The sequence below is a fragment of the Triticum aestivum genome, chromosome 2D (assembly GCF_018294505.1).
Source record: "Triticum aestivum cultivar Chinese Spring chromosome 2D, IWGSC CS RefSeq v2.1, whole genome shotgun sequence".
Lineage (NCBI taxonomy): Eukaryota > Viridiplantae > Streptophyta > Magnoliopsida > Poales > Poaceae > Triticum > Triticum aestivum.
In genome coordinates this window covers 13,633,871-13,648,646 of record NC_057799.1, presented here as the reverse complement: position 1 = coordinate 13,648,646, position 14,776 = coordinate 13,633,871, and the positions used below count along the sequence as shown (strand labels likewise).

Here is a 14,776-nt window from a genome sequence, read left to right as displayed (position 1 = left end):
GGATGTCCTTGGTTGATTTGCTCGAATATGGTCGTAGTTCATCTAGATTTGTGTGTCTTCAGGTTGGATCTATGCTACTCCTCAATGGCGGTGGTTGTTGTTCTGGTGTGCTAGTTCTGTTGGGTCATAGCAAGACGACTTTTCGACTGTCTACTACAACAAGTTTTGCCCGACTCCGGCAAAGGAAGGGACGATGACGACAGCGGGGTTCAGCTCGCTTCAGTGCTTGTAATCGTCATTGGGTCGTCTATGGATCTGAATATAATTTTTATTATTTCTGGTGTTCGTCATACCGCTATGATTGAAGATGAATAAATTGCAAGTTTTTCAAAAGATAAAACTATAAAATGATACTATCATGTGCTTTGCCCGACACTTGTCTGATATGCTATAGTGCATATTCCTCCTCAATCTAAGCAGAAACTTTGCGGAGGCATCTCTGATATGAACGGCCGGACATGCCGGAGACCATGGCGCTTGTGCTGATGTGCTCCAGATCTGTGCTAGTAATTGCTTATTTTCTTCATGTGCTCCAGATCTCTGCCGTTGTGCTGCTCGTGCTAATTTTCTTGTATGGTTTACTGAAGCACGCTCGTGCTCCATGTTAGGCAATGGGTGTGACAAGTATATCCCCACCCGGAGACATCTCCACGGCGCCCCCACCACCCAAGAGGTGGTTCATCGAGGGCTGCCCCGTGCCGATCCCTCTCCCCATTGCCAAGGCGGAGGACATACCCAGGCGGTTTGAGTACCCGCCGCCGGTGCATGAATGCTCGATCCATTTCTCCCCGGAGAGCGTGAAGAAGCTGAAGGCGAAAGCGAACGCTGAGATGGCCGTCGGCACGGCAACCATCTCCTCGTTGCAGGCCGTGCTCGCGCACCTGTGGCGAGCTACGTGTCGGGCCCGGGGACACTTGCCGGACCAGGACACGACGTGCTTGCTCGCCATCGGATGCCGGACGCGCCTGAAGGGCATGCCGCCGGTGTACGTGGACCAGGGCCGCGGTCGGCGAGATTCTGGGAGACGACCGGCTGGGCTGGGTGGCGTCGCTTCTGAACCGGGCCGTGGCCGCGGCCGACGAGGCGCGCGTGAGGGAGAAGCTCGCGGCGTGGAATGCAACCCCAGCTTCAAGTGTTTGGCCGGCCGTTTTCCTCCCGAGGCGGTGGTGGTCACCGGCTCGCAGCGGTTCAACGCGTACGGCAACGACTTTGGGTGAGGCAGGCCGGTGGCCGTCCGGAGCGGCGCCGGGAACAAGCTGGACGGGATGGTCACGGTTTACGAGGGCGGCGGAGGGACAGGGAGCATGGAGCTGGAGGTGTGCCTCTCCCCGGATGTGCTCGCCAGGCTCGTCGCCGATGAAGAGCTGATGAATCCGCCGGTCTAGGAGGGCAGAGATGACGGTGGCGGACTTGTGCCTCCGCCGGTTTACGAGGGCGGCGGAGGGACAGGGAGCATGGAGCTGCAGGTGTGCCTCGCCCCTGATGTGCTCGATCGCCAGGCTCGTCGCCGACGAAGAGCTGATGAAGCCGTCGGTCTAGGTCTCTAGGACTAGGAGGGCAGAGATGACGGCGGCGGGAGAGGGCCCAAGGGCATGGAGCTGCAGGTGTGCCTCGGACCTGACGTGCTCGCCAGCTCGTCGCCGACGAAGAGCTGATGGGCCCGTGGGTCTAGAGACGGTGGCGGCGGACTTGTGCCTCCCTCAGTCCCTCCTGATGGCCTCGCGCGCGCCGATGGAGGTGTGTCGGTGTGCCGTTGGCTTGCACTTTTCAGTGTGTCACGTCTCCGGCTCGCATGTATCCAGTCAGTCAGTCAGTCAATATTGTTATTTCCACATCCAATCTTGGCTGGAGCTCATACCATGTACTCCAAGACAGCTAGAGTGGTTGCCTTTCCTTTTAAACTGCTTTGGAGGTTGAGAATGCCTCTAAAAAGTAAAAGCGTTTATATGGTTAGTGATCAAAGGGAGGATCCTAACCAAGGATAACTTATCTAGACGAGGGTGGAAAGGATTAAATTTTTGCGAGTTTTGCAGTGTCTCTGAGAGCATTGATCATATGTTCTTTTCGTGCTCTTTTGCTAGATTTTTATGAAATGTGATTTGTGGTTCGTTGGGTAACCCAAAATTACCTTTATCTTTCTTCAATCTCTGTCAAAACTGGATACCAGCCTATTCAGCCTATTCTGGTAAGGATAGGGCTGTGGTTTCTATTGGTGCTGCTGCTTTGATCTGGACAATTTGGAAAACAAGGAACAAATCCTGTTTTCAACGCGTTTTCCTTTCAAACCCCGTCAATGTAATATTTACCCTGTGTTCTCTATTGGATTCATGGGTGATTCTGCAGAAAAAAGGAGTGCAAAAAATGCTTAGGGAGGTTTCCAAGAGGCTATCTCGGGTAGCAAATGAAGTCTACAGAAGAGCATATGGGTGGAATCCTTCTGCTCAAAGACTGTGCTTTGTCTCTACCTGAAATCGGGCGGCTCTGTAGTGCGTTCAGATTATAGACTTGCTTTACTATTCTGGCTGATGTACAAAAATGTAATACGTAGATGTTAAAAGTCTATTTCTCTCCCAGTAGTGGGTGGTTTGGCATCCTATAGATGTGGTTATATGTCTAGGATGTAGGTTGTTCTTCAGTTTAGTGAGGTGATGCATCAGGTTCGAGAAAAATGTGTGGGATGTTGAATTTGTTGTATCCAGACTCCTATTTTCATTATGAAAAGGGGCCATGTGGCCCCTTTTATCGGGAAAAAAAAAAGTTCTCTCCTGAACTTGTGCGCCTGCACTTTCTGCATACAGGCCATCACACTTTTTATCTCTAGCACACTGCCCAAAATGCTTCATCCTCCAAAAGAAGTTCATTCTTTCTAGATAAGTCTCAGAAGATGCTAATGATAAGCAATAAGATTACGAAGCAGAACATGAGCCTTTTTACTCTGCGTATACATTTGACTTCCACCAAATCTTCTACGTGGAGTAAAAAAGACAAGAGGGAGTAATATTCTACTGCATAAGAGTTATATAGGAATCAAAATAGTATTTTATTTTCTTTAAAAATTTGATTTTATTGAATTATTAAAACCCTTTCAATTCGAATAAGATTATAAGAGTAGAGGAAGAATTGCAATGAGAGAGAGAGAGAGAGCATATCTGGCCTGGATGGGGCGCAGGCGGGCTGCTTGTGAGGGTCGGGGCTGGTCGCTCCCTTTCTCGCTGGTGGTCATATCCGATCAGATTGGCGAACGTCTTGGTCGCTGCACTGTATGGACTGTGGCTTGGCGCACAGGGGTTGGTGGTGCAGCGGTGTGGTGGGATTTCTAGCCTAACACACTTGTAATTGTTAGGATCATGGAAAAGTGGTGGAGACAACACATGATTGATTTCAATCGCAACCGCAACCCCCCACATCTCTGCCGCAACCGTTCCACTCATCTCCTGGGCCTCCTCCTATTGGAGTGACGGCTAGATGCCGAGGGTTCATGGTGGGAATGAGCGGTGCGCCTCCTAGATCCGCCGGACAACAAAGGGTGCCCCGTGACGGCGGATGAGCCGCGCGTGCAGGGCACCGGCGCAATCACCCAAAGAGGGATGTGCAGTGGCGAGATGTAGTGAGGACGTGTGATGGGGAATGGAGACGACAGACGAGGAGAGATCGTCGGCCAGTGGGTGGATGAAGTAGGCTGCGTACGGTTCGCTCGACCGGCACCTCAGTCATTTGCCTTCGACGGTGCCATGCACTCTATGGACTGTGGCTTGGCGCACATGGGTTGGTGATGCAGCGGTGTGGTGGGATTTCTAGCCTAACACACCTGTAATTGCTAGGATCAGGGAAAAGTGATGGAGACAACACATGATTGATTTCAATCGCAACCGCAGCCCCCCACATCTCTGCCGCAACCGTTCCACTCATCTCCTGGGCCTCCTCCTATTGAAGTGACGGCTAGATGCCGAGGGTTCATGGTGGAATGAGCGGTGCGCCTCCTAGATCCGCGGGACAACAAAGGGTGCCCCGTGACGGCGGATGAGCCGCGCGTGCAGGGCACCGGTGCAATCACCCAAAGAGGGATGTGCAGTGGCGAGATGTAGTGAGGACGTGTGATGGGGAATGGAGACGACAGACAAGGAGAGAGTGCCGGCCAGTAGGTGGAGGAAGTAGGCTGTGTTGCGGTTGGTTCAACCGGCACCTCCCCTCAGCGAATGCGTGCGTGCTGCCGATGTGGCGGGTGAACGTGCGCCAAGATTCGTGTTTTCGATCCATCGGCCATAGGTTAGTTCGTTGGGAATGTCAAAAAAAAAAATGACGTTCTGCAGATAACATTTTCGTTTCTTTTTTGTTACCTGCGGAACAGACCGAAGAGGAAGCTTCCAACTCTCAGCTATGGCGTCGGCCGGCGGCAACCCGCTGGTCCTCCCGGCCGTCCTCCACCTCCGCCGGTCAGACGCCGACTTCACCGCGGCGCTGAGCGAGCGGTTCCGCGTCCTCGACTTCTTCTCCTCCGGCGAGCCCCTCCCGGCGTTCCTCGCCGCGGCCGCGGCCGCGCCGGAGCCCCCGCGCGCCGCGGTCGTCGTGGGCGGCGGCTCCGTGCGCGTGGACGCCTCGTTCCTGGACGCCGTGCCCTCCCTCCGCTGCGTCCTCACCACGGGCGCCGGGATTGACCACATCGACCTCGCCGAGTGCGCGCGCCGCGGCGTCGCCGTCGCCAACTCCGGGGAGGTCTTCTCCACCGACGTCGCCGACTACGCCGTCGGCTTGCTGCTCGACGTGCTCCGGCGCGTGTCGGCGGCGGAGCGGTACGTCCGGCGCGGGTCCTGGCCGGTGCAGGGCGACTACCCCCTCGGATCCAAGGTCCAGTTCTTGACTTCTTGGCCTGTTGAGCTTAGGCATGCCTTGACACTATTTTGTTTCTGATTCTTCCAATGTTCTTAGGCAAAACTATCTTGGTAGAAATTAACCTGTCTGAGAGGAATTCAGAGACAAATTCTTTTTTGAATAGTTTGGATTGAATTCAGAGACAATATGGTGTCAATATGGTCCTTGTTAATAAGATTCTCAAATGCGGCAAATTAACTTCCTTTGCCAGTTGCTGAAGGAGAAGGATGAATAAAGCTTTAACTTTGTGGAGTTTACATCTGGGTGACCAAATTAAAACAAGCATTATTTTGTGGCTGAGCAGACCGTCCACAAACTGAATTAGTTGTTACTCCTCTCAGATCCAGTTCCATTTTGTCACTTTCTTGAAGGTTAACATCAACATCACAAACCCAACAGTTAGCTATCCTGTTGACATCCTAATATTTCCAATACGAAATCAACCCAAACCCATTGCATAGGTCTGTAACACATCATCATCAGTCCAAACCGCTGCAGACTCTGAACTGAATATTTCAGAGGGTGTCGGCAGCAGCACCCTTGCTGCTTAACCGCTTCTAGGACTCTACACATTAGGAAACTCAGGGTGGAAATCAAGGGCGATTACAATGTAATGCACGAGAGAAAGAGGGAATGTCTCTCCAGTCTTAATTAGCAATATAATGCTACAAGCATCATATGAGTATTATATCGATTAGACATTAGAGTATGAATTACACAAACTCCTTGTCATATATCCAGGCGCTGAATTAGCCAGCACATTCACCCTGTTATGAATTGAAGGTTGCATTCTTCTGTATGTTCTCTGCTCGGTTGATCTCATTTCCTTATTTTTTGTAGCCTAAGACCTATTAGTGTGCCACACTGCTACTGCTTCCGCCAGCTCCATATTGACTTATGTTTTAGTGATTGCATCCACAGTTCGTGCACTTCTTTGTACTCTCCTCATTCAGTAATTGGCACCATGTATGTCTATGGCTCGAAGGCATGTTTTTCCCTTTTTTAATTCCTTTTGGCACTAATAAAAACTAAAATAATATTTTTTGTGTTATTTTGATGATCTCAGCTTGGTGGCAAGCGTGTTGGCATCATCGGCTTGGGGAACATCGGCTCACGGATTGCAAGGAGGCTTGAAGCTTTTGGCTGCATCATCCACTACAACTCGAGAAAACCAAAGGATTCAATTTCTTACAAGTACTTCGGAAATGTTCACGATCTTGCTGCTGAATCCGACGTGCTCATTGTCGCATGTGCACTAAACAAGGCGACGCGGCACATCGTGGACAAGGATGTGCTGGAGGCCCTAGGAAAGGGTGGTGTGGTCATCAACATCGGCCGAGGAGCAAACATCGACGAGGCGGAACTGGTCGTTGCACTCAGGGAGGGAAAGATTGCAGGCGCGGGCCTTGACGTCTTCGAGCACGAGCCCAAGGTGCCAGCAGAGCTGTTCTCCATGGAGAATGTGGTTCTGTCGCGTCACGTGGCGGTCTTTACAGAGGAGTCCAGGTCGGACCTGCGCGCGCACACCGTGGGCAACCTTGAAGCCTTCTTCTCCGGTCAGCCGTTGCTCACTCCAGTGGATGCTGATTCTCTAGTGCAGTGAACGCAGATCACTCATATCAGATATATTCAAAGGTGATGTAGTACAGATTGCCAAAAGTCCCTGTATAAACAAACCACGTAAATCAGGGAGAAGATATTCCATGGAAAAGTACAAATGATTCAGCACCAGGAAACTACGCAAAGATCAGTATCCTTGCCTTTTAGTCTTTGAATTTGCTAATACTCCCTCTAGTCACCAATATAGAACGTTTTAGATTGACCATACAAATCTCTAAAACGTCTTATATTTATGAACAGAGGAAGTAGTATATATAAAGATTAATACCCCCCCCCCCCCCTCCACACACACAGATGCTACTACTTGTATATCTCATTTTTCTCTCTAGATCTCTTTTCTTGAATAGTAATAAAAATTATATATTGGGTTGCTAGTGTTGATTGCGGTGTCCCATTTCCTAAATAAAGTTTGCCATATCCTGTGTTTTATAACCAAAATCATATGTTGCATTTGGCTCATATTGTACTGTATTTTATTACCTTTATTTGTTTTTGTTAGTTTCTGAGTTGTGACTAAAATATGCCTAGCATAAATATATGATACATCCATAAAACATTTTATTAAAAATTATTTTTTAAATGTTAAAATCCTTGTTTCTAACAAAAGTATAACACTTTCAGCATTGTGGGGTGCTGCTGCTAGCGGACCAATATATAATTTTGTTAAAAATTGGGGTCCCGGTGCCCCTTGGATAATAAATCCGGCTCATCTGGTGGTGCTGCTAGCAGCGAGCATGGGCATTGCCAGTGGCGGGGACTCCTTCGACCAGCATCGGTGGCGATCAAGGCAGCATCGTGGTGTGCCCTTATGGGATTTCCATGTTCCTGTAAACTGGTACAAAACTCAACTGACAAAAGAGAGTTGTGACTCTCCAAGGGCGAGGATTTCTCGCTCAGAAATATGTACATGCCAATTGGGATGAATGGTGGACTTATGATCAGGCAAGGGATGAAGGTTAGGTGGTTGCTGCCCAAGCAGCAGATTCTGAACCCTGCCTGGTTCTGCCCCTTCCCGGCGAAACTGTGCCATTTCAGAAATAATTGTAGGATAAGTTTTGCAAATTGCTTCTGGTTCGTTGCTCAAGGAGAACAACGGTAGATTGATATGTTCCTAAATCCATGAAGGTACATTGTGCCTTTGCGCGTGGTCATCATTCACTCACTTCTCCTAAGTCCTGCCAATTTTTCTCCCTAGTTCGTGATGGTATTGCCCAAGACACGCGCCGGACCTTGAATCAAAAGAAGTGTTGTAACCATGTATCGCTATATCGGTGACGTGATTTCACGATGTTAGTCAGAGTGTGGTATGTTCTTGCTGTTTATAAGCCATCCAGCCTTAGTATTTGAATATATTTATGGTTGTGTGCATGATATAGAAGCCAGAAGAATGATATTTCATTGTCGAGAATGTTGTATCTAGCAAGGTGCCTTGAATCTTTTATTGCTACCGAAATGGAACGCAACTTTTGATGGTGAAACTGGCATTTTTGGGAGAGGGGGAAAGCCGCCCCCTTTTGCGGCAGAGTGGACAGCATCGCTTTCCCTCGTGTAGCTACGATGCCATTCGAAAAAAGAAACAACACAAGAAAAATAAAAAGCAGTTTCACAAGGATTCTTACCTTTGCTAAAAGCTAACTGAGCTGTAGGGCTTCAATGTAAGGGGTGGACCAAGATTATATACCCAACGGCTGCGTGAGATCGAAAGGGCTTGGTTGGAAGGTAAGGATAGGATGATTGGTGGTTAGTTAGGTGTCTTTCCCGGATGACAGGCTTGACTCTTCCCATCTGATAGATAACCACTTCTTGCCTACCCTCATTCTACACTTAAGCTGATTTCTGTATCTTTTTTTTTTCCGGTAGCTGACTGCCTTTGCCATAAGGTTCATGCTTGAAGACAAGCAATTGACATCTCAAATTTTGACATTACGGAGAGCATGGATGCCCAGAGTTATAAGCTTTAAGAAAAAGACAAAAGGACAAGTAAGCTTAAATTCAATTCGGCTCTTGCCATAAAAAATATTTTGTGCAAATGTCAATTTTTTTGTTGAAAAAGTGTTTCCGTTGTCACACCCAAATGATGCACACAATTCTTTAGAAAAAGCTCAAGCATTTTGACCCGTGTTTAAAAAGAAAACAAGTCGAACGCCAAATGTTACATTTATTCTTGGTTTTTTCACCGACGAAGCACTACTACCCCGTTTCGCATTAATATTGCCAACCATGCTTGTTGCAGTAACAAGAACATCTACAAGAAAAATATTTTTTTCAAAAGTCAGTTAGTATTTGTTTTACATTTACTGTTTATCAGGGAGCATATGCACCGGTGGGCCGAAACGGTCATCCGGTAAGTAAGCCGCACCACACACAGTTGCTTAAAGGATGTAAACAAAGCTTAGCATTTGTGGAGTGTAGTTAAAGTTTTTAACTCTCTTTTTTTTGTGAGAGAGAAATGAAAGTTCTGAAGTTTAGTAGGTGTTGAAAAAGAAAGATAAACAGAAAAGGAGTGGCTTTGTTAGCAGTGGTTGCAACTCTCAAGCTCGCGACCATGGCGGCAGCCGGCGGCAAGCCTGCCGTCCTGCTGCTCCGCCCCGTGGACGCGCCCTTCGCCGCCGCGCTGCGCGACCGCTTCCGCGTCCTCGACCTGTACGCGCCGGGGCAGGCCCTCCCGGCCCTGGCCTTCGTCGCCGCGGCCGCCGCCGTACCGGAGCCCCCGCGCGCCACGGTCATCTGGGGCGGCGTGCGCGTGGACGCCTCGTTCCTCGACGCCGCCCCCTCCCTCCGCTGCGTCGTCAGCACGGCCGCGGGGCTCGACCACATCGACCTGGCCGAGTGCGCGCGCCGCGGCGTCGCCGTCGCCAACTCCGGGGAGGTATACTCAACCGACGTGGCCGATTACGCCGTCGGCCTGCTGCTCGACGTGCTCCGGCGCGTGTCGGCGTCCGAGCGCTACGTCCGGCGCGGGTCCTGGGCGGCGCAGGGGGACTATCCCCTCGGATCCAAGGTCCGGTCCCTGCCTCCTTTTTGGCTTCCTGTAAACTGACATTATTATGTTTCTGATTCTTGAAGTTTGAGAGAAATTCAGGGCAGTTGTTTGTAGGTCTCTCAGATCCAGTACAATTTTGTCAATTTCTGAAGTCACAAACCTAACATTTCCAATACCAAGCAACCCAAATCCATCTTGTCGTGCAATCACATAGAGGGAAGTTAATTTTGTACAAGTGAGCAGCTTCTATCCAAATTTATTTATGGCAAATGCACTTGTTACAGACGCTGAGGTGAATTATTTCAGAAGGTGTTGGCAGCAACGTCTTTGCTGTTTAACCGCTTCTATGATTCTACCAATTAAGAAACTCAGGATGGAAAATGACGGCGATTACCTGCAGATAGAGGAAGGGGGTCAGGGGAGAGGAAATGTCTGTCCTGCTTCAGTTAGCAATTTAATGCTCCAAGTTTCATACGAGTATATCGATTAGTGTATAGATTACACATAATCCTTGTGAGATATGAACCGAAGATATGGCTTACGCAAGCATGGAATTAACCAGCACATTCATCCTGGTATGAACCGAAGGTTGTATTCTTCTATATGTCCTCTGCTTCATCGTCGGAGGTTCAGTTGGTCTCTTTTTTTGTGTGTGTTGCCTAAGACCTATCGGCGTGCTACACTGCTACTGCTACTTCTTCAGAAAGCCATGTATCGCGCACTTTTTTGTGCTCATCATTCAGTGATTGGCACCATGTATGTCTATGGTGCAAAGACATGTTTTTCTCTTATTCCTTTCACTCAAAACTAATACAATGTTGTTGGTGTTATTTTGATGGTCTCAGCTTGGTGGTAAGCGTGTTGGCATCATCGGCTTGGGGAACATCGGCTCACGGATTGCAAAGAGGCTTGAAGCTTTCGGCTGCATCATCCACTACAACTCGAGAAAACCAAAGGATTCAGTCTCTTACAAATACTTCCCAAATGTCCATGAGCTTGCTGCTGAATCTGACGTGCTCGTTGTCGCATGCGCACTGAACAAGGCGACACGGCACATCGTGAACAAGGATGTGCTGGAGGCCCTAGGAAAGGACGGTGTGGTCGTCAACATCGGCCGAGGAGCAAACATCGACGAGGCAGAACTGGTCATTGCACTCAGGGAGGGAAAGATTGCAGGCGCGGGCCTTGACGTCTTTGAGCATGAGCCAAAGGTGCCGGCAGAGCTGTTCTCCATGGAGAATGTGGTTCTGTCGCGCCACGTGGCGGTGTTGACGGAGGAGTCCAGGTCGGACCTGCGAGCGCACACCATTGGCAACCTTGAAGCCTTCTTCTCCGGTCAGCCATTGCTCACCCCAGTGCATGCTGATTCTCTAGCGCAGTGAGCGCAAGTTAGCAAAACTGCACCACAATGTTTTTCGGGTGCCGAGTATGTGCAGATGTGACACGGTGCCTGCTGCTCCATTTACACGGACTCGCATTGCAGGAGCTGATACCAGTGAGGTCCTGCTCACCATGAAAAAAGAGAAGTTCAGAACATAGATGAACATGCAAGGCAAACCACTGCAGAAATCAGAAATAGTGCCAACAAAAGTAATTGAGTTGCTTCTTCTAGTACTACTCTCTGTTTGGCCTTCTGTTGCCGTTGTACACTTTTTTTCACATGAACATTCAGAACACAAGAAGCAAATTTGTGCAGCATTCCGAACACATGAACATTCTGTTGTTCGTGAGCACATTATTTCTGCAGACTGAAGTTCATTCAGGCCGATCGCAGACCAATTTTATCCAGATAAATAAATGGTGCTCTTGTTTCAGAGCTGCACAGGGCTGAGCAGTGGCTTCCCTGCGAAGAAGGCGTCGAGGTTGGCGGCGCGGCGATGAGCTCGATCGTGCCGCGGATGGACTCCGGCGTGGCCACGGCCCTGTGGCCCGACAGCACCACGTTGTCCATGGAGAAGAGCTCAGGCGGCACGGACCACGCCGCAGGTGCCTGGCTTCCATCCCCAACCGTAAGCCTCCCGTTTCTCTACCTCTCCCGCGGACTGCTCGCCGGAGGTGAGTGGTCGCGCCGGCCATGCCTGCGCCCATGACTATCGACCTCAACGCCACACCTGTGGCCGGCGGGTTGTCCACGGGGGGCCAAAGGAAAAATAGATGAACATGCAAGGCAAACCGCTGCAGAAATCAGAAGCAGTGCCACCAAAAAAGCAGTGGGGTTTCCTTCTAGTACTACTCTCTGCCTGGCCTTCTGTTGCACAAGAAGCAAATTTGGGCAGCATTCCGCTTGCTGGTTGCAGATTGCAGTTCATTCAGGCCGCTTAATCACAAGAGCACAACAGTGGATGACCGCAGACCAATTTTATCCAATCAATCAATGGTGCTCTTGTTTCAGAGCTGCGTGGGGCTGAGCAATGGCTCCCCTGCGAAGAAGGCGTCGAGGTTTGCGGTGACAAGCTCGATCGTGTCGCGGATGGACTCCGGCGTGGCCACACCTTGGACGTTGATAGGCTCTCTCTCAAGGTGCGATTGCATGACAAAAGTGGAGTATATCCTATTGTTTCTTTTCCATAAAATATCTCACTATTTAGCCTATTTATTACTCCCTCTATAAACAAATATAAGAGCGTTTAGATCACTAAAGTAGTGATCTAAACGCTTTACGGAGGGAGTACTGATTCTTCGTCAAATGTGACAAAGAAATGCCATCAGGTGTGTTTTCACAGAGGTCGCCATCACATGACAACGCCAACACACGCGTAGCGCCGCCGCCAACACTTCTAGTACAAACCACATACGGTAGAATACAATGCAAACTTAACAGTGGTAGATTTTTTTCATGACCAAGATAAATGGAGAACGAGTGATCATGCGCTGGCCTATGAGCATGATCATTCTTTTTAATCGAAGAGCATGAGCTACTTATGAGCTCACCGTGTTCTCGACTGGCGAAATTGCAGGGTTGTATGGTGCCTGATTCTTTTGGGCCTCACCGTGGACTGTGATAGGCTCTCAAATTTGATTGCTTGACAAACGTGGAGCATATCTTATTATTTCCATTTGGTGCCGTTACTCAACGGTTTCCTTCTGAGGTCTATCCCATAGGGGTAGTCAAATTGGATCAATGCTTGATTCCTAGGTTTCATCATAAACGTAACTGGTTACTTTCAATCATGTAAATCAATAGTTCATCTATACCACAACGATCTCAACAATAAACAGGGTATATTTAGGACAGTGGAAAGAAACGTGCCTACTCTTCTACAGTACTTACAAACCTCATACAGTAGAATACAGTGCAAACTTGGGTGTAGCAGCAACAGTTGTAGATTATTTCATGACGAAGATGAATGGAGAATGAATGATCATTCACTGGCCTAGGCTGTGATGGGGACGCTATGGAGGACGACCGTCTCCACGGTGAGGCCGGGGCCGAAGCCGAAGAGAACGCCCCAGTCCATTCCCTCGCCGGTTGTGGTGTGGCCATCCTCGGCGGAGCGTTTGCGCATTTCGTCCATGATGAAGAGCACGCATGCGCTCGACATGTTGCCATATTCGGAGAGGACATGCCTGGTGGCGCGCATCCGTTCCTTGTTTAGGTTTACCTTGGCCTCGACCATGTCAAGGATTGCCGGCCCGCCGGGGTGCGCCATCCAGAAGACTGAGTTCCAGTCATCGATGCCCAATGGCTTGAAGGCGTCCTCCAGGGCGCGCTCGATGTTCTTGGAGATGAGCCCGGGCACATCCTTGAGGAGGTGGAAGGTGAGGCCGACCTCCCGAAGGTGGCCGTCGATGGCGCCCTCTGAGTCCGGCAGAATCGTCTGGCTCGCAGACACCAGCTGGAACAGGGGGCGCTCGACGGACTCGTCGGGGTCTGCGCCGACGATCACCGCGGCCGCACCGTCGCCGAAGAGCGCCTGACCCACCAGCGAGTCGAGGTGGGACTCGTGCGGGCCGCGGAAGGTGACCGCGGTGATCTCCGAGCAGACCACCAGCACACGCGCGCCGCGGTTGTTCTCGGCGAGGTCCTTGGCGAGGCGCAACACGGTGCCGCCGGCGAAGCAGCCCTGCTGGTACATCATGAGGCGCTTCACGGAGGGGCGCAGGCCGAGCATCTTGGTGAGCTGGTAGTCGGCGCCCGGCATGTCGACGCCGGAGGTGGTGCAGAAGACAAGGTGGGTGATCTTGGACCGCGGCTGGCCCCACTCCTTGATGGCCTTCTGCGCGGCCGCCTTCCCGAGCTTGGGGACCTCGACGACGACGATGTCCTGGCGCGCGTCCAGGGACGGCGCCATGTAGGCGCACATGTTGGGGTTGTCCTGCAGGATCTCCTCCGTCAGGTGCATGTACCTCTTCCTGATCTGCGACTTCTCGCCTGAGATGAAGCATTGCTTGTCTGTTAGGTCGCGTGTCCATCGTCCGAGAAAAGGCATAAAAGAGACGGCAAAGAATGATGGAATGGAATGGAATTGATTGAACTTACACATCCTCTTGAACTTGTCCTTGAGGTCGGCCATGTGGTCGCTCTTGGTGATCTTGAAGTAGTAGTCCGGGTAGTCGGCCTGGTACACGCAGTTTGCCGGCGTCGCCGTGCCGATGGCCAGCACCGTGGCCGGCCCCTCCGCCCGCTGCGCCTTCCTCACCTCCTCCACCGTCATCGTCGCCGCCGCCATCGATCTCTACCTCTAGGTACGAGTACGTACCAGCGGCCGATCGAGTAGCTAGCTAGCTCAACAGTGGCCGGCTGGAGGCGGAGATGAGTGTGACAGATCGATGCTGGCCGTACTGGTTTGGTGTGGTGGTACGAGTGTGGGGAAAGGGATATATACTAGGCGGGAAGGGTTGGTAGGGGAAATGGGGACAAGTGATGAGATTTGGTCAGTTGGACGGGAAGATGGAGGGACACGAATGCGGGGGAGGGAGAAGGGTGGTGCGTGCGACACGTCTACCGTCCGCCCAAGTGGGGGTTGTTGGGTCGCTTGGCTTTGCGCCTCCCTAGTTGCACGCACTCGTGTGCTTTCATCTGTCCAGACAGTTGCGCCGGCTCGTGCTTGACCGGCTCACCTACTATACCACAGCTATAGTAGTACTCGTGTGGCCGTCCGCATTGTTCCGCAACTCCGCCGGCGAGTCCGGTCTGAGGTTGCGGAGCGAGAGCGAGCGTCGTAGACGAAGTAGTTGAAGTATGCGAAAGTAAAATGACACAGAGAGATGGAGGAGACCAGCTTTATTAATCAATGATCAGGGATTACAATGATGGCTCGTTGCTTTATATAGGGGGTAGGGGTCAAGGGATAAGTACCCACT

The 14,776-nt window shown here is 50.6% G+C and overlaps 3 protein-coding genes and 1 pseudogene across 4 annotated transcripts; 3 read left to right on the top strand and 1 right to left on the bottom strand.

Moving 5' to 3' along the window:
- Nucleotides 1–702: 702 nt before the first annotated feature.
- Nucleotides 703–1,782, top strand: LOC123051105 (uncharacterized acetyltransferase At3g50280-like; annotated as a pseudogene).
- A 2,538-nt stretch (nt 1,783–4,320) lies between these two features.
- On the top strand, nt 4,321–7,814 carry LOC123051104 (glyoxylate/hydroxypyruvate reductase HPR3). The gene is made up of 3 exons (XM_044473885.1): nt 4,321–4,845; nt 5,936–6,504; nt 7,111–7,814. Exons 1-2 carry the CDS (start codon nt 4,378–4,380, stop codon nt 6,470–6,472), a joined length of 1,005 nt encoding a protein of 334 aa, XP_044329820.1. The 5' UTR covers nt 4,321–4,377; the 3' UTR covers nt 6,473–6,504; nt 7,111–7,814.
- A 1,103-nt stretch (nt 7,815–8,917) lies between these two features.
- On the top strand, nt 8,918–12,373 carry LOC123051103 (glyoxylate/hydroxypyruvate reductase HPR3). 2 transcript variants are annotated; one of them, XR_006423944.1, is made up of 3 exons: nt 8,919–9,490; nt 10,318–11,062; nt 11,288–12,373. XR_006423944.1 is itself a non-coding variant. In XM_044473884.1 (2 exons), the coding sequence occupies exons 1-2, from the start codon at nt 9,035–9,037 to the stop codon at nt 10,852–10,854; spliced, it is 993 nt and encodes a 330-aa protein (XP_044329819.1). In that variant the 5' UTR covers nt 8,918–9,034; the 3' UTR covers nt 10,855–11,185. The 2 variants fall into 2 exon arrangements, 1 of the variants encoding a protein (XP_044329819.1); XM_044473884.1 differs by lacking the exon at nt 11,288–12,373 and having other exon boundaries at nt 8,918–9,490; nt 10,318–11,185.
- Nucleotides 12,374–12,677: 304 nt separating this feature from the next.
- On the bottom strand, nt 12,678–14,249 carry LOC123048273 (chalcone synthase 2). Its single transcript, XM_044471409.1, has 2 exons — nt 13,953–14,249; nt 12,678–13,844 (listed from the first exon to the last, which is right to left on the bottom strand). The coding sequence occupies exons 1-2, from the start codon at nt 14,140–14,142 to the stop codon at nt 12,847–12,849; spliced, it is 1,188 nt and encodes a 395-aa protein (XP_044327344.1). The 5' UTR covers nt 14,143–14,249; the 3' UTR covers nt 12,678–12,846.
- Nucleotides 14,250–14,776: the final 527 nt, after the last annotated feature.